The 15208-nt window shown below is 37.4% G+C and overlaps 1 protein-coding gene across 1 annotated transcript; it reads right to left on the bottom strand.

Annotated features, from left to right (window-relative positions):
- Positions 1 to 360: 360 nt before the first annotated feature.
- vstm2b (V-set and transmembrane domain containing 2B) lies at positions 361 to 13713 on the bottom strand. Its single transcript, XM_067401453.1, has 5 exons — positions 13527 to 13713; positions 12945 to 13132; positions 12172 to 12201; positions 10981 to 11383; positions 361 to 558 (listed from the first exon to the last, which is right to left on the bottom strand). Exons 1-5 carry the CDS (start codon positions 13597 to 13599, stop codon positions 470 to 472), a joined length of 783 nt encoding a protein of 260 aa, XP_067257554.1. The 5' UTR covers positions 13600 to 13713; the 3' UTR covers positions 361 to 469.
- Positions 13714 to 15208: the final 1495 nt, after the last annotated feature.

Here is a 15208-nt window from a genome sequence, read left to right as displayed (position 1 = left end):
AATTGAAAAAAAAAAAACAAAAGCAAAAAAACAAAAAAAACAAACAAAAACAAATAATAAATTAAGACAGCCATGCATTTAGCAAGGCAAACACTAGTATTTGGAAACTGGATGCAGCGTTTATGAATGTCAGTTGTGTGTATGACACAGTTGTGAAGCTCTAATTCACATAGACTCATTTAATTTTTTTTGTGTTGTTTTTTTTTTTTTTCATCATGCTTCATATAGAATCCATTTTACATCCAAATCTGACACAGATCTTCTACACAAGTCCCAGAAAAGAAATTGGCCTTCTCTTTATTATTCTGATATTTATATTTTCTCCAAAGTCATAGGCTATCCCATTCCTCTCTGTGATGTGCCATAATGGTAGATATATTTATATATATTTATATATACGTAGTTATATTTTCCCTTTGTCGTTTGGTACATAAAGTGAAATCATTGCGAGTTGTTTGGCTGTGGTCTCTTAGTAGGCAAACAGGAAGGGGAGGAGCTTATGCAGGAACAGCAGAGTGATGTAAAGGAGTGGCTCAGTGGCTGCCATGGTTCCGGAACCTGCAAATGTCAGTGAGAGAGAAAGAAATGTTTGTTAGATCACAGTGCACTCTAACATATAAAACGAATACCATCAGGTTTTTTTTTTTTTTTTAACATTCATTTACCAAGAACATTTGCATTAGTTTGACAAACAGAGCATTTTCATTGCTTTTAGTCTGAGAACATTTATTGCATCAAAATCTGATTCAGCATGTGGGCCATATTTCACATCATTAAAGTCCTTCAAACGGCTCTTTCATAATAACTGCTCAGCAGTTTTGCTCTTATCGCCTCATGACTCCATCGAAGTTGACAATCTCATTTTACAAGAAAAAAAAAAAAATGCTCTCAGCTCTGCTGGAGAATTTAAAAAACATGGCGCACAGCTCTTAACATTGTAGATACTGTATAAGCCATATTGAGCCTCCATGTAAACTACTTGCCCTTGTGTGGAAACTACATGACATTTCCTCTCTGTGACTGACAGCAAAACAGCAGCTCATGGGCCTTTTGAGTACTAGCCAACAACGGCACAGAAGAATACAGAAACAGATTGTGACATGAACGCACTTACACAAACACACAATAAACAAGAAAATGCCATAAGGATGCATTTACATCACACATCTCTCCAATATAGAGATGTACGTACATTCTCACACAACATAAACAAAGTCGTAATGATTCAGTGCTCAACAGGGCTGCAGTGCCGCTGACTTTTAGAGTGTGAAACGGCCGTCTGTTTTCTGCAGTTCTGATTTTCCCATGGCCATTTCTCATGACGCTCCTTTACTCTTACTCTCCCATTATCCCCAAGCAGATTAGCATGGTGTGCCAGGCTGCTTCGTGACAGGAACATCACACACGGCATGCTAGCTCGACATCACGCAAGCTCTAGGAGCATGTCTTACAGTGGGCTCCTGGAGCGTGTCCATATGTCTTAAGAACCCACATTTATTTTGCTTCCTCTTTTCTATCATCATTATTGCAGAGGGAAGAGGATGTTGTTGTACTCGTGCATGGTTGGTTGAGTTGGTGGAGGGTGGTTGGAGAAACTGTGTGGTTCAATTTCATGCTCTTTCTGAGAAGTCAAACATTACAGCGGGGCTTATTCTTGATTTGACACAAAGAAATGTTCAGATTTTCCCCTTTATATACTTTGTTTGAAGCCATAATAGACAACTTTAAAAACCTGATATACTGAAGCTGGGACACACATTTGCTAAAACCAGAGGATCGTCCTTCAAAATGTCACTCTGCACGCAATGAAAATCTCTTACCAAGGGACATGATAGATACACATGAGATTAGACTAAACAAGGGTAAGTGAATACACGAACAGACGTGCAAATCAGCTAAAATGGCAAAGTCATGACCCTGACTGCTGTGGAAATAATTACAGTCAACATCGACGCAGAGGGCTTCTGCGTCCAGCTCATTACTCACATGTCACCAGTAATCTCCTCCTCTTCCTCATTTAACCCTCTAGAAAAGGACATTAATCTGTCCGTTCGCTTAATAACATATTTAATGAACACACCCCAGTGATCGAGGTCAGTGCCACTTTTAATAATGTTTTATAACCTTTGAGGGATTATGGTTATCGTACCGTTATGTAGAAATGGGAAAGGTAAATCACATCCTAGCAAAAAAAAAAAAAGGAGAAGATTTTTTTTTTTTTTTTTTTTTCTGACCAGCAATTATTCAAACAAAGAGTTGTTGGCATCCTTTAGTTCTGGTGAATTGAACTGTAAGGATATTTAAGATATATGTGAATTTAGGCACGTCTTCAGCAGACCGACTGCATGCAGAATATTAAGTCTTACATTTATTTCTGGGTCATTTGTTCCCATTGCCCCTTTTCTCACTATTTTATATATGCTACATGAAGCATCCTGCCTCAGGTCTTGAAACAACCTTGAGATTACATTTTCATGTGGACTGGTCACCATAAAAGCAGAATTCTCTTAACTGACCCTGTTCTTTTCTAGACACAAATGCTTAAATGTATCAGCTCACAGCAATATTCATTTCCGTCCAGCCCACGGGCCATGCACAAATGACCTGACATTCTCCATTAGCTTCTCCTGATGCAATGCAGATTGTCTTAACGATGGCAAACCATCCTGATCTAAGTCCACTTCTGAATCATTTTTTACTGGTAATAGCATAAGTATTATAAATGCAGTGTTCTTGCTACATTACAGAATTTAAAAAAAAAAAAAAAAAAAAGTCACATGCCATTTTGCTTTTATCAATTGTTTTTACTCCCTTCTGATCTCAGCAGGTGTTCTTACGTGGAGCTATAATGACCCTTGAGGGCCCACTGGAGGATCAGAAGCAGTGGACTCTAAAGATGAAGGATTAGTGGGTTACAGTGTGATCATATCTGTTGAGCTGAGGCCGTGTTCCTCTCCCTCGGAGGGATAATAGAGTTTCAGCAGCACACTCTGCACACCTCAAAATCCAATTGACTAGGATTGTCGAAACCTTGGTTTATAAGCTACAGGCATATGTTTGGCTGTCCCAGAATGCCTCTGAATGCAGAGGCTGATATATTTAAACAATGACACCTGCAAATGATTTCTCGTTTCAAGCACTTAAGATGCTGATGGATGCCTATAATGATTTATAATATCAAAACAGTGGTCCAAATAGCAATGTATTTATGATATCTTCACATAAAAAGTAAGCCTATGAAAATGAAAATAAGAAACATAAAAAAAAAAAAAAAAGATAATAGAAATGAAAAAGGGAGGGTGACACTTATTCCCACTGGACAAGAGCAAACAAGAAGATTTAAGCCAGAATAGCTGAAAAAGAGGGAATATTGATAAAGCCAACACACTCAATAGCCATTTTTAGCCATTTCAAGTATGAAAAGACACCAAGACTATCAGTTACTGAAAATGCTATTTTTAATTTTTAACAGGAACAAAACAAGGATGTCAGGGACAGAAGTACAGTGCATTCTATACTGTTGTTTAAAAACCAACTGATGTCCAGTTAATGAAACATCTTTCTGAAAAAGAAAAGAAAAAAAAGAAGTTCTGCGAGTTCTGAAAATGACGTGATCTTTTTACAGAGCGTGCTCCGTTTACATCCATGTTAAATTCAGGTTGCATGTTTTTGGCAGCAGCTAAGTACATTTACACTGTGTCCTAGATCTCTTGCACTTTAAACTGATTTTTTTTTCTAACCATCCGTTATCATAATAAACAAATTCTTTTGGTCATTTGCTTGGTTTCTCTTTCTGTAACTATGCTCCATGTAGCCAAACCCATAGCATTTATGGGACTGAAGAAAGCACTATTAAACACCAAATATGGATGTGTTCTTGGTTTTACTCTTTTCAGCTGTAGCATGTCATGAGAGACAGGCTCTGTTTCCACCTGATATTAATATGGTTTTTCCATGAACTAATATTAATATGATTTGACCAAAATTGGGTCAAAAATGTTTTGTGATCAGATCGCTGAAACCACATATGGAAGTAGTCAAAAAAGCATGTGACCACATCGCATTTGTAGTGGAAATGCTCATCCATCATGTGTCCATGACTGCAGTGAAGCACTACCTACTTAGTCACATTTACCCTTGTTTGCCACATTTTCAAGAGTAAAATCCAGTAATTTCAACAGGAATTCATGCCATCGTTAAGGCAAAAGATTTCCCCATGCAGATTTTGCATTGGTTTCAACAGAAAGCTGCTTGGTTTGACGTACATCTACATTATTGATAATAGACAATTTTGTCGAAATTTTGTTAATGTGACCGCACCTTAACATGTGAGACTCATTTGAAAAGCATTTTAATACCAGATGGAAACATTAATGTGATCGAATCACCAAAAAAAATCATAATACTAGGTTGAAACAGGGCCTGATAAAATGTCCACACAGAAAGAACTGGTGGCTATTTTGTGATTTATTGTAATGCGTCACTATTTCTTTTATTATTATGTATTACATACTATTACATGTGTTACTATTTCGTTTGGTGTAGATGGACAAATTGCTGCCATTGGCGCAAGTGTAAAACAAAGTAAGATGCTATTTACAGTAGTAAATAGTGGCAGATACTGCAGCAAATAGCATCTTGTTTGCACTATGTGCAAATAATAAAAGATACCATCAACACAGGTGTAAATAGAAGTAACATGCTATTTGTCTTAAGGGATTGTCTGAACTACAGTATGATGGGCAGAGTAAGTGAATACTGTACTCACTGAAATAGCTGACAATGAGTCATAAAGCTGACTTATTTTCCTCTGGATTGTCCATTTATTCTGTCACCTCCCATTTTTAAACATTTTTCAACACTGATTTTTGCCAGCTATCATCTATCTTTTATGTTCAGGCTTACCTGCATCTCTCTCTCTCTCTCTCTCTCTCTCTCTCTCTATCTTGCTGTCTATGTAGCCAAACAAAAGCTAGAATGCGACAACGCTCCCCTTGATTTCCCTAGTGGAGTCAGAAGGTACACAACTAAGCACAGTGTCCCAACATGGCAGAAGCAAAGATGAAACAATTAACACTCGTCTATGAGTGCTGAAGTGCTTCCCACACAGTGACAAAACATATCTAGCGAATAAATGTCTGTGGCGGGGGGCCAGCAGCTCTAAACACTGGGCTTCTCCCCTCAAGCATGCAATCAACCCACCACCACAACCCCCTGTGCTCGCTCTAAGGGGGGGAATGCAATTTGATGACAGGTGTTTTAAGTTTGTAAAATGTGTGGGAAGCAAAAATGAGCTTAAAAAAAAAAAAAAGTAAAAATCAACCAGGAATGGGACACATGCATTTTGTATAATTATCACAGGCAAAATAACCAGATTGATGTCAGAGAGCATTAGATGTTGAGAGAACGTACAGTTCTGATAACACGCACGCACGCGCACGCAAAACAGAAACTAGATTAAAACAGCTGTGCAGCTAGAGCGATATAAACTTATCAAGGGCGCCAAGGTCACCTGAGGTGGAATGATGCATTGTGGGTAGAGACATTGCATAAGCCTGTTTGTGCCTCTCCTCTTTTCATATCTCTTTCTCTTCATTGTATTAAAAACCTTTAACGTCAATTTAACCTAAGGACAGCCACAAGGAGCTTAATTATACAACCAGAAAGCACTAGCATTAATATGAAATGAGCCACAAATGACAAAAACATCAAAAATAATTGTAATGATTGACACTCTAATTAGGCAGGAACTGTTCTTTAAATACCTGCATTTTTGTAACCTTTTTGTTTTTGGGAATCTGTATCCATCTTCAACAGTGCAATGAGTTAATCTGCTCTTTCCATTAAGAACAGACATGCCACCAAACTCTGCTGGGAAAAATAACAAAAGAAGCGAAAGCAGCAAAAGGCAATTTGATGCACCTGACAGCGAGAAGGCCAAGCTTATCAGCTCCCGCCCGTGGCATTCCTTTAATATTAATTGTTTCTGCCACTCAATGAGATGACATGTGGAAAAGTGACAGATACATGTTTCCAAAAGAGGAGGTGTGTGAGATAGAGAAAGAAAGGGAGTGCGAGCAGCGAGGGGTGAATTTTCATTCTCTCCTACAAAAGCTGATACTGTGGTCAGAACTGAAAGGTGCAATCCTTCAAATGTGGCAGATGACTCTTTAACCTTCTCACTCCAATGACACAAACTGAGCTCTTAACCAAAAGGGGGAAAGAGAAAGCCAAAATAAATTTGAAATCTTTCTGTCTATGTTAAATGTGCCAAAGCACTTATAGACACATGACAGTATGACTAGAGTTGGTTGGCTGGTTTTGAATCAATTTGAGATTGACAGGCATAAAAATCCTTTTCCACATTCATAAGTGTAATATGGAGGCTCTCCATCATATTAAATGCAAAAGGTACACAAGCCCACAAAAAAAAAAAAAAAAAAGTCTAAAACATTATTTTAAAATTATTTTTAACCTAAACATTAAAATTGAAATACTTTTGACCAAAATGCCTGTAAAAAATCTGTTATTGTGATCTGCAATTGTGTAAAATAAGGGAGAAATTAGCATTGACCCAAACCACTAATGATTTTAAACCATGGTTTGTACTTCCAAGCAAAGGCAATTTTTTTTAATTATATGAAAACATTTTTTTTTAATAAATATGGTTAATTGATTTGGTATTACAATCCTAAAATTGAACCGATTCTAAAGGGAGAACAATAAAGCATGAATAATAGAGAAATAAAAATGAAATACTGTGGAGGATCAGTGCACCGGTCCTCTTAATGTCCGACATGCTCACTCGCCAAATGGCTGCCTCTATGTCTGGCTGCACTAAAGACAGGGCTGGCAGAGCATGCTGGCACACAAACAGTCACTCCCACACACACACAGACACAAACATGGATGTATATATACACACGGTTGCCATGTTCCCAAAACAGCATGTGTCCAGAGATGTTCATAAATACATGAAAATGTATTTAAAATAAAAATACAAAATACTGTGTGGAAAAATGTATTTAATTAAAAATACAGTGTTTTTTATTTTGAAAATACACAAAATACATATGAAACTGGCCATCCAGTGAAGTATCACACCGTGAATGATAACTATAAAGATCACTATGTTAGCATATTCTAAGCATGTGCTGCAGTTATGTCGTTTGCTGCTTCAAATGCTTGAGCTCTGTAAAGTCCCAGTGTAGTCCATCATTTTATCCCTTAAAACTCATCTTTGATAATCAAATTGACATATTTAAACTTTTTTCCTGTGAAGATAATATTTTTATGCTTTCAAATAGCTTAAATTTAACTCAATACCCTTGATTTATTTAGTATACGTGGGTCCATGAATGTGTAGGCTAATTTAGTCCCCCGCACACAATCACAGCAGCTCTGACTAGCTAATCCACTCGGTAATTGTAGAAAATGCTGCTGCTACACAATGGCAAGTGGAAATATTGGTTTAATATTACCCGGTAGGAGCGGTTTCCTACTGTGTTTTTGTGCCTGTCTTTGGTACTCTGGACTTAAAAATACTCAGAAAAGGTGTTGACTGATGTATTTATACACAGTTTGTCTTACAAGCATATTAAAAATGGCTCATAGACATATATTTTCAACAGGGGTCTTTAAATCAGGATTGATTCCTGATTGGCTGTCAATGTTTTTTCATTCATCAGCTCAGCTCGTTGAAATCACTCTAAAAGTGATTTGAACAATATATATATATATATATATATATATATATATATATATATATATATATATATATATATATATATATATATATATATTTTTTTTTTTTTTTTTTGTGGCATTATCATTATTGCTGTGGTGTGGACTATTCATTTAGATTTAGAACGAGTTCTACATTTATAGCATCTTTATTATTATCGATATAGTTATATTTGTCGTGGGGTGCATGCACAGAATGCTTTCTGACAGCTTGTGAGTAGGCCTACTTAATTTGAGTTCTCTTTAATGTCATATTGCACTTAAATGAACTCTTTTTAATATCAAGCACTCACTGATTTGTGTTTAATTGGGGTTGGAAGTTTGGAACTAAACTCTGCAGGACACTGGCCCTCCCGGAGCAGGATTGGACACCCCTGCTCTAACATGTCAATTACTCCTGCCCACTAAAAGCGCTAATGCTAATGCTATTTGGGGGCAGAATCGCTCATGACATCCTCACCTTATCTTGTGCTGCCTTCACATGCTATTGGAATTATTGTGACTATGAGTTTTCTAGTAATTTTGTTACTACAATTCCCAAGTTGGGAGTGCCATAAACTTTAAAAATGGCAGAGGGGAAAACAATTTCTGCTGTGAAAGGTATGCTTTATCACAATTTTTCCACAAAAGCTAGATCACCTTGTTTTGATGTTAAAGTCAAAACAAGCATCTCTTACATACAGTTTAGGAATCACCATTTAAAGAATTGTGTATGTTTTTTACACAGCAAAATAGCATGTATTTGACTTAAAATAAATAAAGAAAAAAAATTTCCACCATGATTCCTATTCTTTCTGACAGCAAAGCACTTGAATGCGATGGTAGCATTATTCCTTATTTCTTTACGGGAATCCAGATAATTTGTATATGCACTCATGCTGCTGCAGCTCGCATGTATGAAAAAGGCACATCTTGAATTAGAAATTAGCTGCCTAATAGTAAAAAGTATTTTATGTATTTTGAAAATACAAAAATACTAAGCTTAAATGTATTTAAATACAATTCCAAATACATATTTCAAATACATTTATTTGAAATGCATCAGTTTTATATATCACCAAATGCATCCTGCTGCTTAAACTTCTTTATTAAGAAAGATCACATTATATATATATATATATATATATATATATATATATATATACACACACACACACACACACACACACACACATACACACACACTTTTAAATTTGTTGTAGCCTTATACACTACTATTGAGATCAGTAAGATTTTCTTTTTTTAAAGTAATTAATATTTTCACTCAGCAAGGACACATTAAATTGATCATAAATAACAGTAAAAACATTTATAACGTTATAAAATATTTCTATTTCAAATAAACACTGTTCTTTTGAACTTTCTTTTCAACAAGGAATCAAAAAGGTTATTTTGCTTCAACAAAAATATTAAAATGGAACAAGCACTCACAATATTTATAATAATAATAAATGTTTCTTGAGCACCAAATCATCATATTAGAATGATTTCTGAAGGATCATGTGACACTGAAGACTGGAGTAATGATGCTGAAAATATTTTTTTTTTTTTGCCATCACAGGAATAATATAATATAATATAATATAATATAATATAATATAATATAATATAATATAATATAATATAATATAATATAATATAATATAATATAATATAATATAATATAATAATTTGTAATATTTCACATTAATACTGTTATAAATACAGCTTCGGTGAGCATAAGAGACTTAAAAACAACAACAACAAATTAAAAATCATACTGACCTCAAACATTTGAACAATAGTGTATCTGTGAATTGAAAATAAATTATAATAGAATTACCTTTCTGGTCAGGCTTGTAGAATCTCCAACATGTTTTAACTAAATATCTTGTAATGAGAATCTAAAAATATAACTTACAGTCATAAAACGGGATGATCTGTTCTTGTTCACCATTGGAGCCCTAGAACGTAGTTGTTACCTTGCACTACAACTGTAAATTTCTTCTGAATTCACTGTAGTCCACAGTGTTCAGAAGTCACTGCATGGTAATGCATCCCTGCCACAAACTCCTCTGGCTCAGCTAGATACTTGATGTAATCGCCCTCAGTTGTCTGCAGGAATCACTCCCGCAGTGACAGAAGCGAGAGTCAGAACACACCCAAGCCTCTAAATCCCCACTGAAGCCCCCAATAAATAGAGGCCCTGACCCTGAGGCCAGAGTTAAAGAGACAAGGTGATATATTGATAACCTCTCTGTCACACTGTACCATGGTCATAAAGAGACAAGAAGGGTCGAGACTGATGCTTTGAGGCTGGACAGATCAAAATGCCCCTTCCTGCTTAAGACAGACATGGTGTCACCAACAGCTTTAAAAATGCTTTTGTTGCGTTCATTTTCTCACACAGAGCATAGAATGCACGATAAATGAAGTCACACACACGCACACACACACACACACACACACACACACAATTTTCTCCTAGACTGCCTACTGAGCAGACAGAGGTTTGAAATGGCAGTGTGACAAATTAAACCTTCCAGCAAATGTGATTATTCTGGAGATGTGCTTCATTGATAAGTGTGTGTGCGGGTCAACAATCTCCTACATCATGGCGACCAAATGTCCCCACTGTGATAGTAAAACCTGAAAGCACCAATCCTGAGCAGGATTTTAGCAGCCAACTGTCCCCATTGGGAAGACAGCTTAATAAACATACTAAATAATGTCCTAATGAAAATCTATATAGATGCAGAGACAATTCTGGGAGGGTTATGCTTAGGGCTAAGAGAAATAAAATATCATTAGCTCAATATAAAAACAAAAAAGTCAATGCAAGTCCATCCATGATAGAAAAGCAATGTGTACATGGACCTACAGGATTTTCCTATACTGTTTAGGGGTAGGGCAATAAAATTTAATCATTTCCCATCACACACACATAATATTTCAAACATATATCAGAAATAGACAGCTCTCTCTGGAGGCATGTCAAAAGCAAAATCTGCTCAATGATAACATGGCAATAACATCAGAATTAAAGGCCTTAAAAAAAAGTTCTGCATTTCAATATGAGCACAATTGTAGTATACACTAAGAACTCCAAATCAATTTATTTTACATTAAACAAATACGTAGTTGGCTTCATAATTTAATTCAATTAAACAAATAATAAAAATTAAAATCTCACAAACACAAAACCTCATTATTTTTCCTCACTCGACCGCTCGGTGTCGCAGTTGCACTGTCACTCACCGGATCCGTGCTGTTGTCTCAGGATAGATGAATTGCCTGGCCGAGGAGAAGCTGACGACTTGACTGCAGATCCCGCAGTAGTCGGTGACTCGGGAGCGGGTCCCATTCCCACCGGTGGAGGCACGCGGGGTTTTCCCTGCCCCTGGCCTGGTTCAGAAGTAGCCCGTCCACCTGTCGCTGTGTTGCTGTTCCTCAGTGGCCATCGGTTCTGGATGTGAGACACGGCCTCCTCGGCCAGCATTCCCTCGCGTGGTGTCACGCGCAGAGTGGCCTGCACCTTGTATTCCTGAGTCTCATCAGAGTACAAGTCCAAAACCCGACACTCATACACTCCCTCATCCTCCTTCCGCACACCCGAAAGACTGAGCTTGTGGGAAATGGCGTTGCCTTGGACCCTCACCGTCTGCTCACGAATAGACAACAACAGGTTTTGTTGACATGTATCCATTTTTTTTTTTTTTTTGGCAACCCAATGTTTCATATTATTTACCATTAAACAAAACATGTTCAAAATATGGGGGTGGCGGACAAATTGTTGTTATACAAAAGTACATTTTACATGTTACAATGAGAAAATAGCTACAAGCAAAATGGTAGGCCTATCATATTTTCATGTGTATCAAATATCCTAGTTCTGTTGGAAATCGCGTCCGCCTGTGGAAGTAACCATAGCAACAGTATGCCGCTCGATAACTTTGTTTGGAACAGTAACCCATCAAACGCTTCATTTGTCAATCAGCCGACTGCCATTACTATCACTTTATTATAGATTCACATCTTAAATGCAGGGTAAATGCAGGCTAAAAGTAGCCTACTAGACTTGAGCAATACGATTTGAGCGGGTCCAACCTCAGAAGACAAAGCCCCAAGAATTACCTGTAGAGTTTTATTTTATTTTATTATTTTAGAAATAGTTGACTTCTCTGAAAGCCATTACATTCCCTTCAGTTAACCAAATTGAAAGATGTCTATTAATCATTCTTACAAAACATGCCAGCTGAATCAGTAGTGTCATCAGATCAGTTTGAGCAATTTAAGGAATGACAAAGTAGGGATCTTTTGCCTGTTATCTGTTGAAAGGTCTTATTAAGTATTTTTATATTTTCGTTTCTTTCTTTAAACTAGATTCTGTTTCTACTCAACATCACATAGCCTAATACAATCACTGTCAATACGAATTGTTGTACTCACGCTTATTTTCGTGGCGTCCCGGTGGGCAACCTGTAACAGATCACATAAAAAATAAACATGAGTAGCCATCAAGAGCAGTTTAATCAGGCTACTCGTGTCACAGTATCAATGGGCAACTTTTATTGAAGCTTGAAAGCGCATACAATTAACAGCGAACGAGAGGCCCACTTATTGACAGTAGCACCATGGACAGCAACAGTTCCCGCTCATCTTTCGGATGTCAGAACTTTTTTGTTGATTCGTATTGACGGTTCAACTGACATCTATAGTGTTTCATATGTCACTGTCAATATAAGAAAGTGCTTCTTCGATAAAAGTGGAGATGCACAAGTAGATTTATTTATTTATTTTGGTTTGTCTTTCCGTAATTGAAAGTTCTGATCATTGTTTCCTCGTACTACACAATGAACCATCTCAGGGTAAAATAGATTTATTTATTTACTTGTCTGTCTCTCTCTCTCTCTCTCTCTCTCTCTCTCTCTCTCTCTCTCTCTCATTAGGCATGACATCACACTCGTATCCTTCTTGTGAATGCCCACCCACAAACACACAACCCAACTTGATTCAAAGACATAAATTAATAATTAATCGCCTCAGTGCATTTAATTGGGATGGCTCATCACTAGGGAACCATCTGGATGCAACTGGACACGTGAAGCCCAGCCACATCCCACTGCGGCCATCAAACAACACTCCTGGTACGACTCGAATAGGAACTTAAACTAAAAATGCCTGTGTTTAGGCGGCTTTGAAAACAACGAAAGCCCCGTTACCTTGGCTCTGTTGGCCGGAGCGCTAATTTGCAGTTCGTGAGCGAGCTCTTTAGGGGCCGCTTCCTTGAGGTACCACCATTGAATCTCCAGAGAGAACGGCGAGACTCCGACGGCTCGAAAAGCGCACGGCATCTCTATATCCTCGCCCTCACCGACACTCACATCTTTGGGCACTTCAGTAAATGTGGCTTATGAAGAAAACACATCAACAACGATAGTTTGGTTAAAACAACCCCCTCAAATAGATACACAAATGCCTTTTTTTTCTCCAAAAATGTGACACATCTATAGGCTACATTTTGTGTTTTAAAAGCTTTGTTATAAATTACATCTGACTTTCTCTATGCGTAATCACAACAATTCATTTGCATTCAATAACAGGCTCAACATGCAACGATATGGCATGAAAAAAAAAAAAATTATTAAACTTAACCAAGCAGGCTACAGTGCATTAATTTCACACAAGTAAATTAATAAATATAGAAAACTAACAGACTTAAATGGAGCATCTCAACAGATTGTGCTCCTGCTGAGTAAATACGCAACATGGGAGAGACTAAAAATCTGCCCAAGTTAACTCACCATTTACACAGAATAGCAGGGGCGCATTCAGAATGAAATAATAAAGGACGCTGTGGAGTCCCCGTTTTTCCATGTCATATATAAGGTGGTTAGATTGGAGAACGAGTGAAAGCGGTCATTTGACCTGGATATACAGGTTTTATATCATTGGCATCTCCATAACTTCGTCTCGTCCGGGTTTATTCTTTTAAAGATTGTTTCTTCCCAGAAATGTAGAATAAAAGAATGAAATCTCCAAATAAGATACTCCAAAACGATGCTGCGTCAGTCAAACAAAATGTAAAATCCAATGTTGCGGACCAGAAAACCCCTTTTCAGTTGAGAAAACTGTGTGGAAAGTGTTAATCTCTTGAGTAAGTATCCTTTGCCACTAAAGAATCCTCTGTTCCACCATTTGCTTCTTATCAAGATAAAACTTGCTTTCAACAGTATAAAATCGGCTCACTCTGGTCTCCATAAAAAGAGAAAAAATCCGTGATTCGCTTCCACCACCCATCACAAAACAATCCTGTGTCTAAATCCGCAAACCAAATGAAAGAAAGGAAACAAAACTAAAAAAAAAAAAAAAAAAAAAAAAAAAAAATTATCCCAACGTCGGAGGACAAGAGATTCCCTCGACGTTTTTAAGGAGCAGTTAAGCACCTAGACGAAGAAGCGGCATCAGTGGATCGTTCCAGCTCGCGCCACCGGAACCCTCTGCTTTGTGTGTGAGCGCGTGAGCAGCGAGGAGGCGCTTTGGCATTTCCAGACCACTGACAGACTGACGGGGTTTGGGAGCAAACTAACAGTCTCTGTCTGTCAAATCAGCATACGGCTCGACCAATAAGAGCCAGCGGACGTACAAAGCAAATCAGGAAATAAAAGGCGCTTCTTGCGGTTCTCTCTATGGGATCAACAAGCGACTATTAAATTAACAGCCGTTGCGTCATGACCAGAATTATTTCATTTTAATACGGAACTACCTCAGATTAAGCGTATACCCTTAATCTCCCTCTCCCATCATTCGACTCTGGTTACTGATAATAATACCATCGAGGTAATCTGCATTTTTTTCTCCTCCCTGATGGAAAATCCAGATTAAGCTGGCAACTGTTTTGGAACATGGTAACTGTTTTTTAGCTGGTCTAAGATGGACATTAGCTAAAGCAAGACCATTTTGGACCAGGAACAACCAGCAGCTTCCATTTGGTCAAACTGATTTTGAAACATGGTGGCTGTTCAACTGTCCTGCTAGCACCAGCTAATGACCATCTTAGAGCAGAAGCTGCTACTGCAGTACATGTTCCAAAACACAGTTTAACTGTATTTTCCAATAGGGATGGCAGTCAGCCAAAATAAATATCTGCACACTTCCTTTAGCCTTGTACATCACAGGATCCCAAGAAGTGCTTAGTGTTCAGAGCTCAGGGAGATCCTGCCTTAGCAGGGATACAGTAATGGGAACGAAGCTATATGAGCAAGGTGGCCAGTGGTCAGTATATTCCAGATAAACTAAATGCAATTTCATGATGGAAAATTGGCGAAATATCAGCTGATATACTGATAGATCCATATGGCTGTAATAATAGTATTATTATTATTATAAGTAATAGTAGTAGTAGTATTTGACTGAAGTATTTTATGTAAATATTATTAAAAAGATATTAGCAAGCATGATATAAAATCAAGATCTTTGTCAATCC

Source organism: Chanodichthys erythropterus, chromosome 11 (genome assembly GCF_024489055.1).
Source record: "Chanodichthys erythropterus isolate Z2021 chromosome 11, ASM2448905v1, whole genome shotgun sequence".
Classification (NCBI taxonomy): domain Eukaryota; kingdom Metazoa; phylum Chordata; class Actinopteri; order Cypriniformes; family Xenocyprididae; genus Chanodichthys; species Chanodichthys erythropterus.
The sequence above is the reverse complement of the archived record's forward strand: the minus strand, read 5'-3'. Positions and strand labels throughout refer to the sequence as shown.

Coding starts and splice junctions, on each gene's coding strand:
- vstm2b (XM_067401453.1), bottom strand. CDS start 13,599: ATGGAAAAACGGGGACTCCACAGCGTCCTTTATTATTTCATTCTGAAT. Junction 12,202..12,944: donor CTCCGGCCAACAGAGCCAAG/GTAACGGGGCTT, acceptor GATCTGTTACAG/GTTGCCCACCGGGACGCCAC. Junction 559..10,980: donor GAGACAACAGCACGGATCCG/GTGAGTGACAGT, acceptor TGACATTTGCAG/GTTCCGGAACCATGGCAGCC.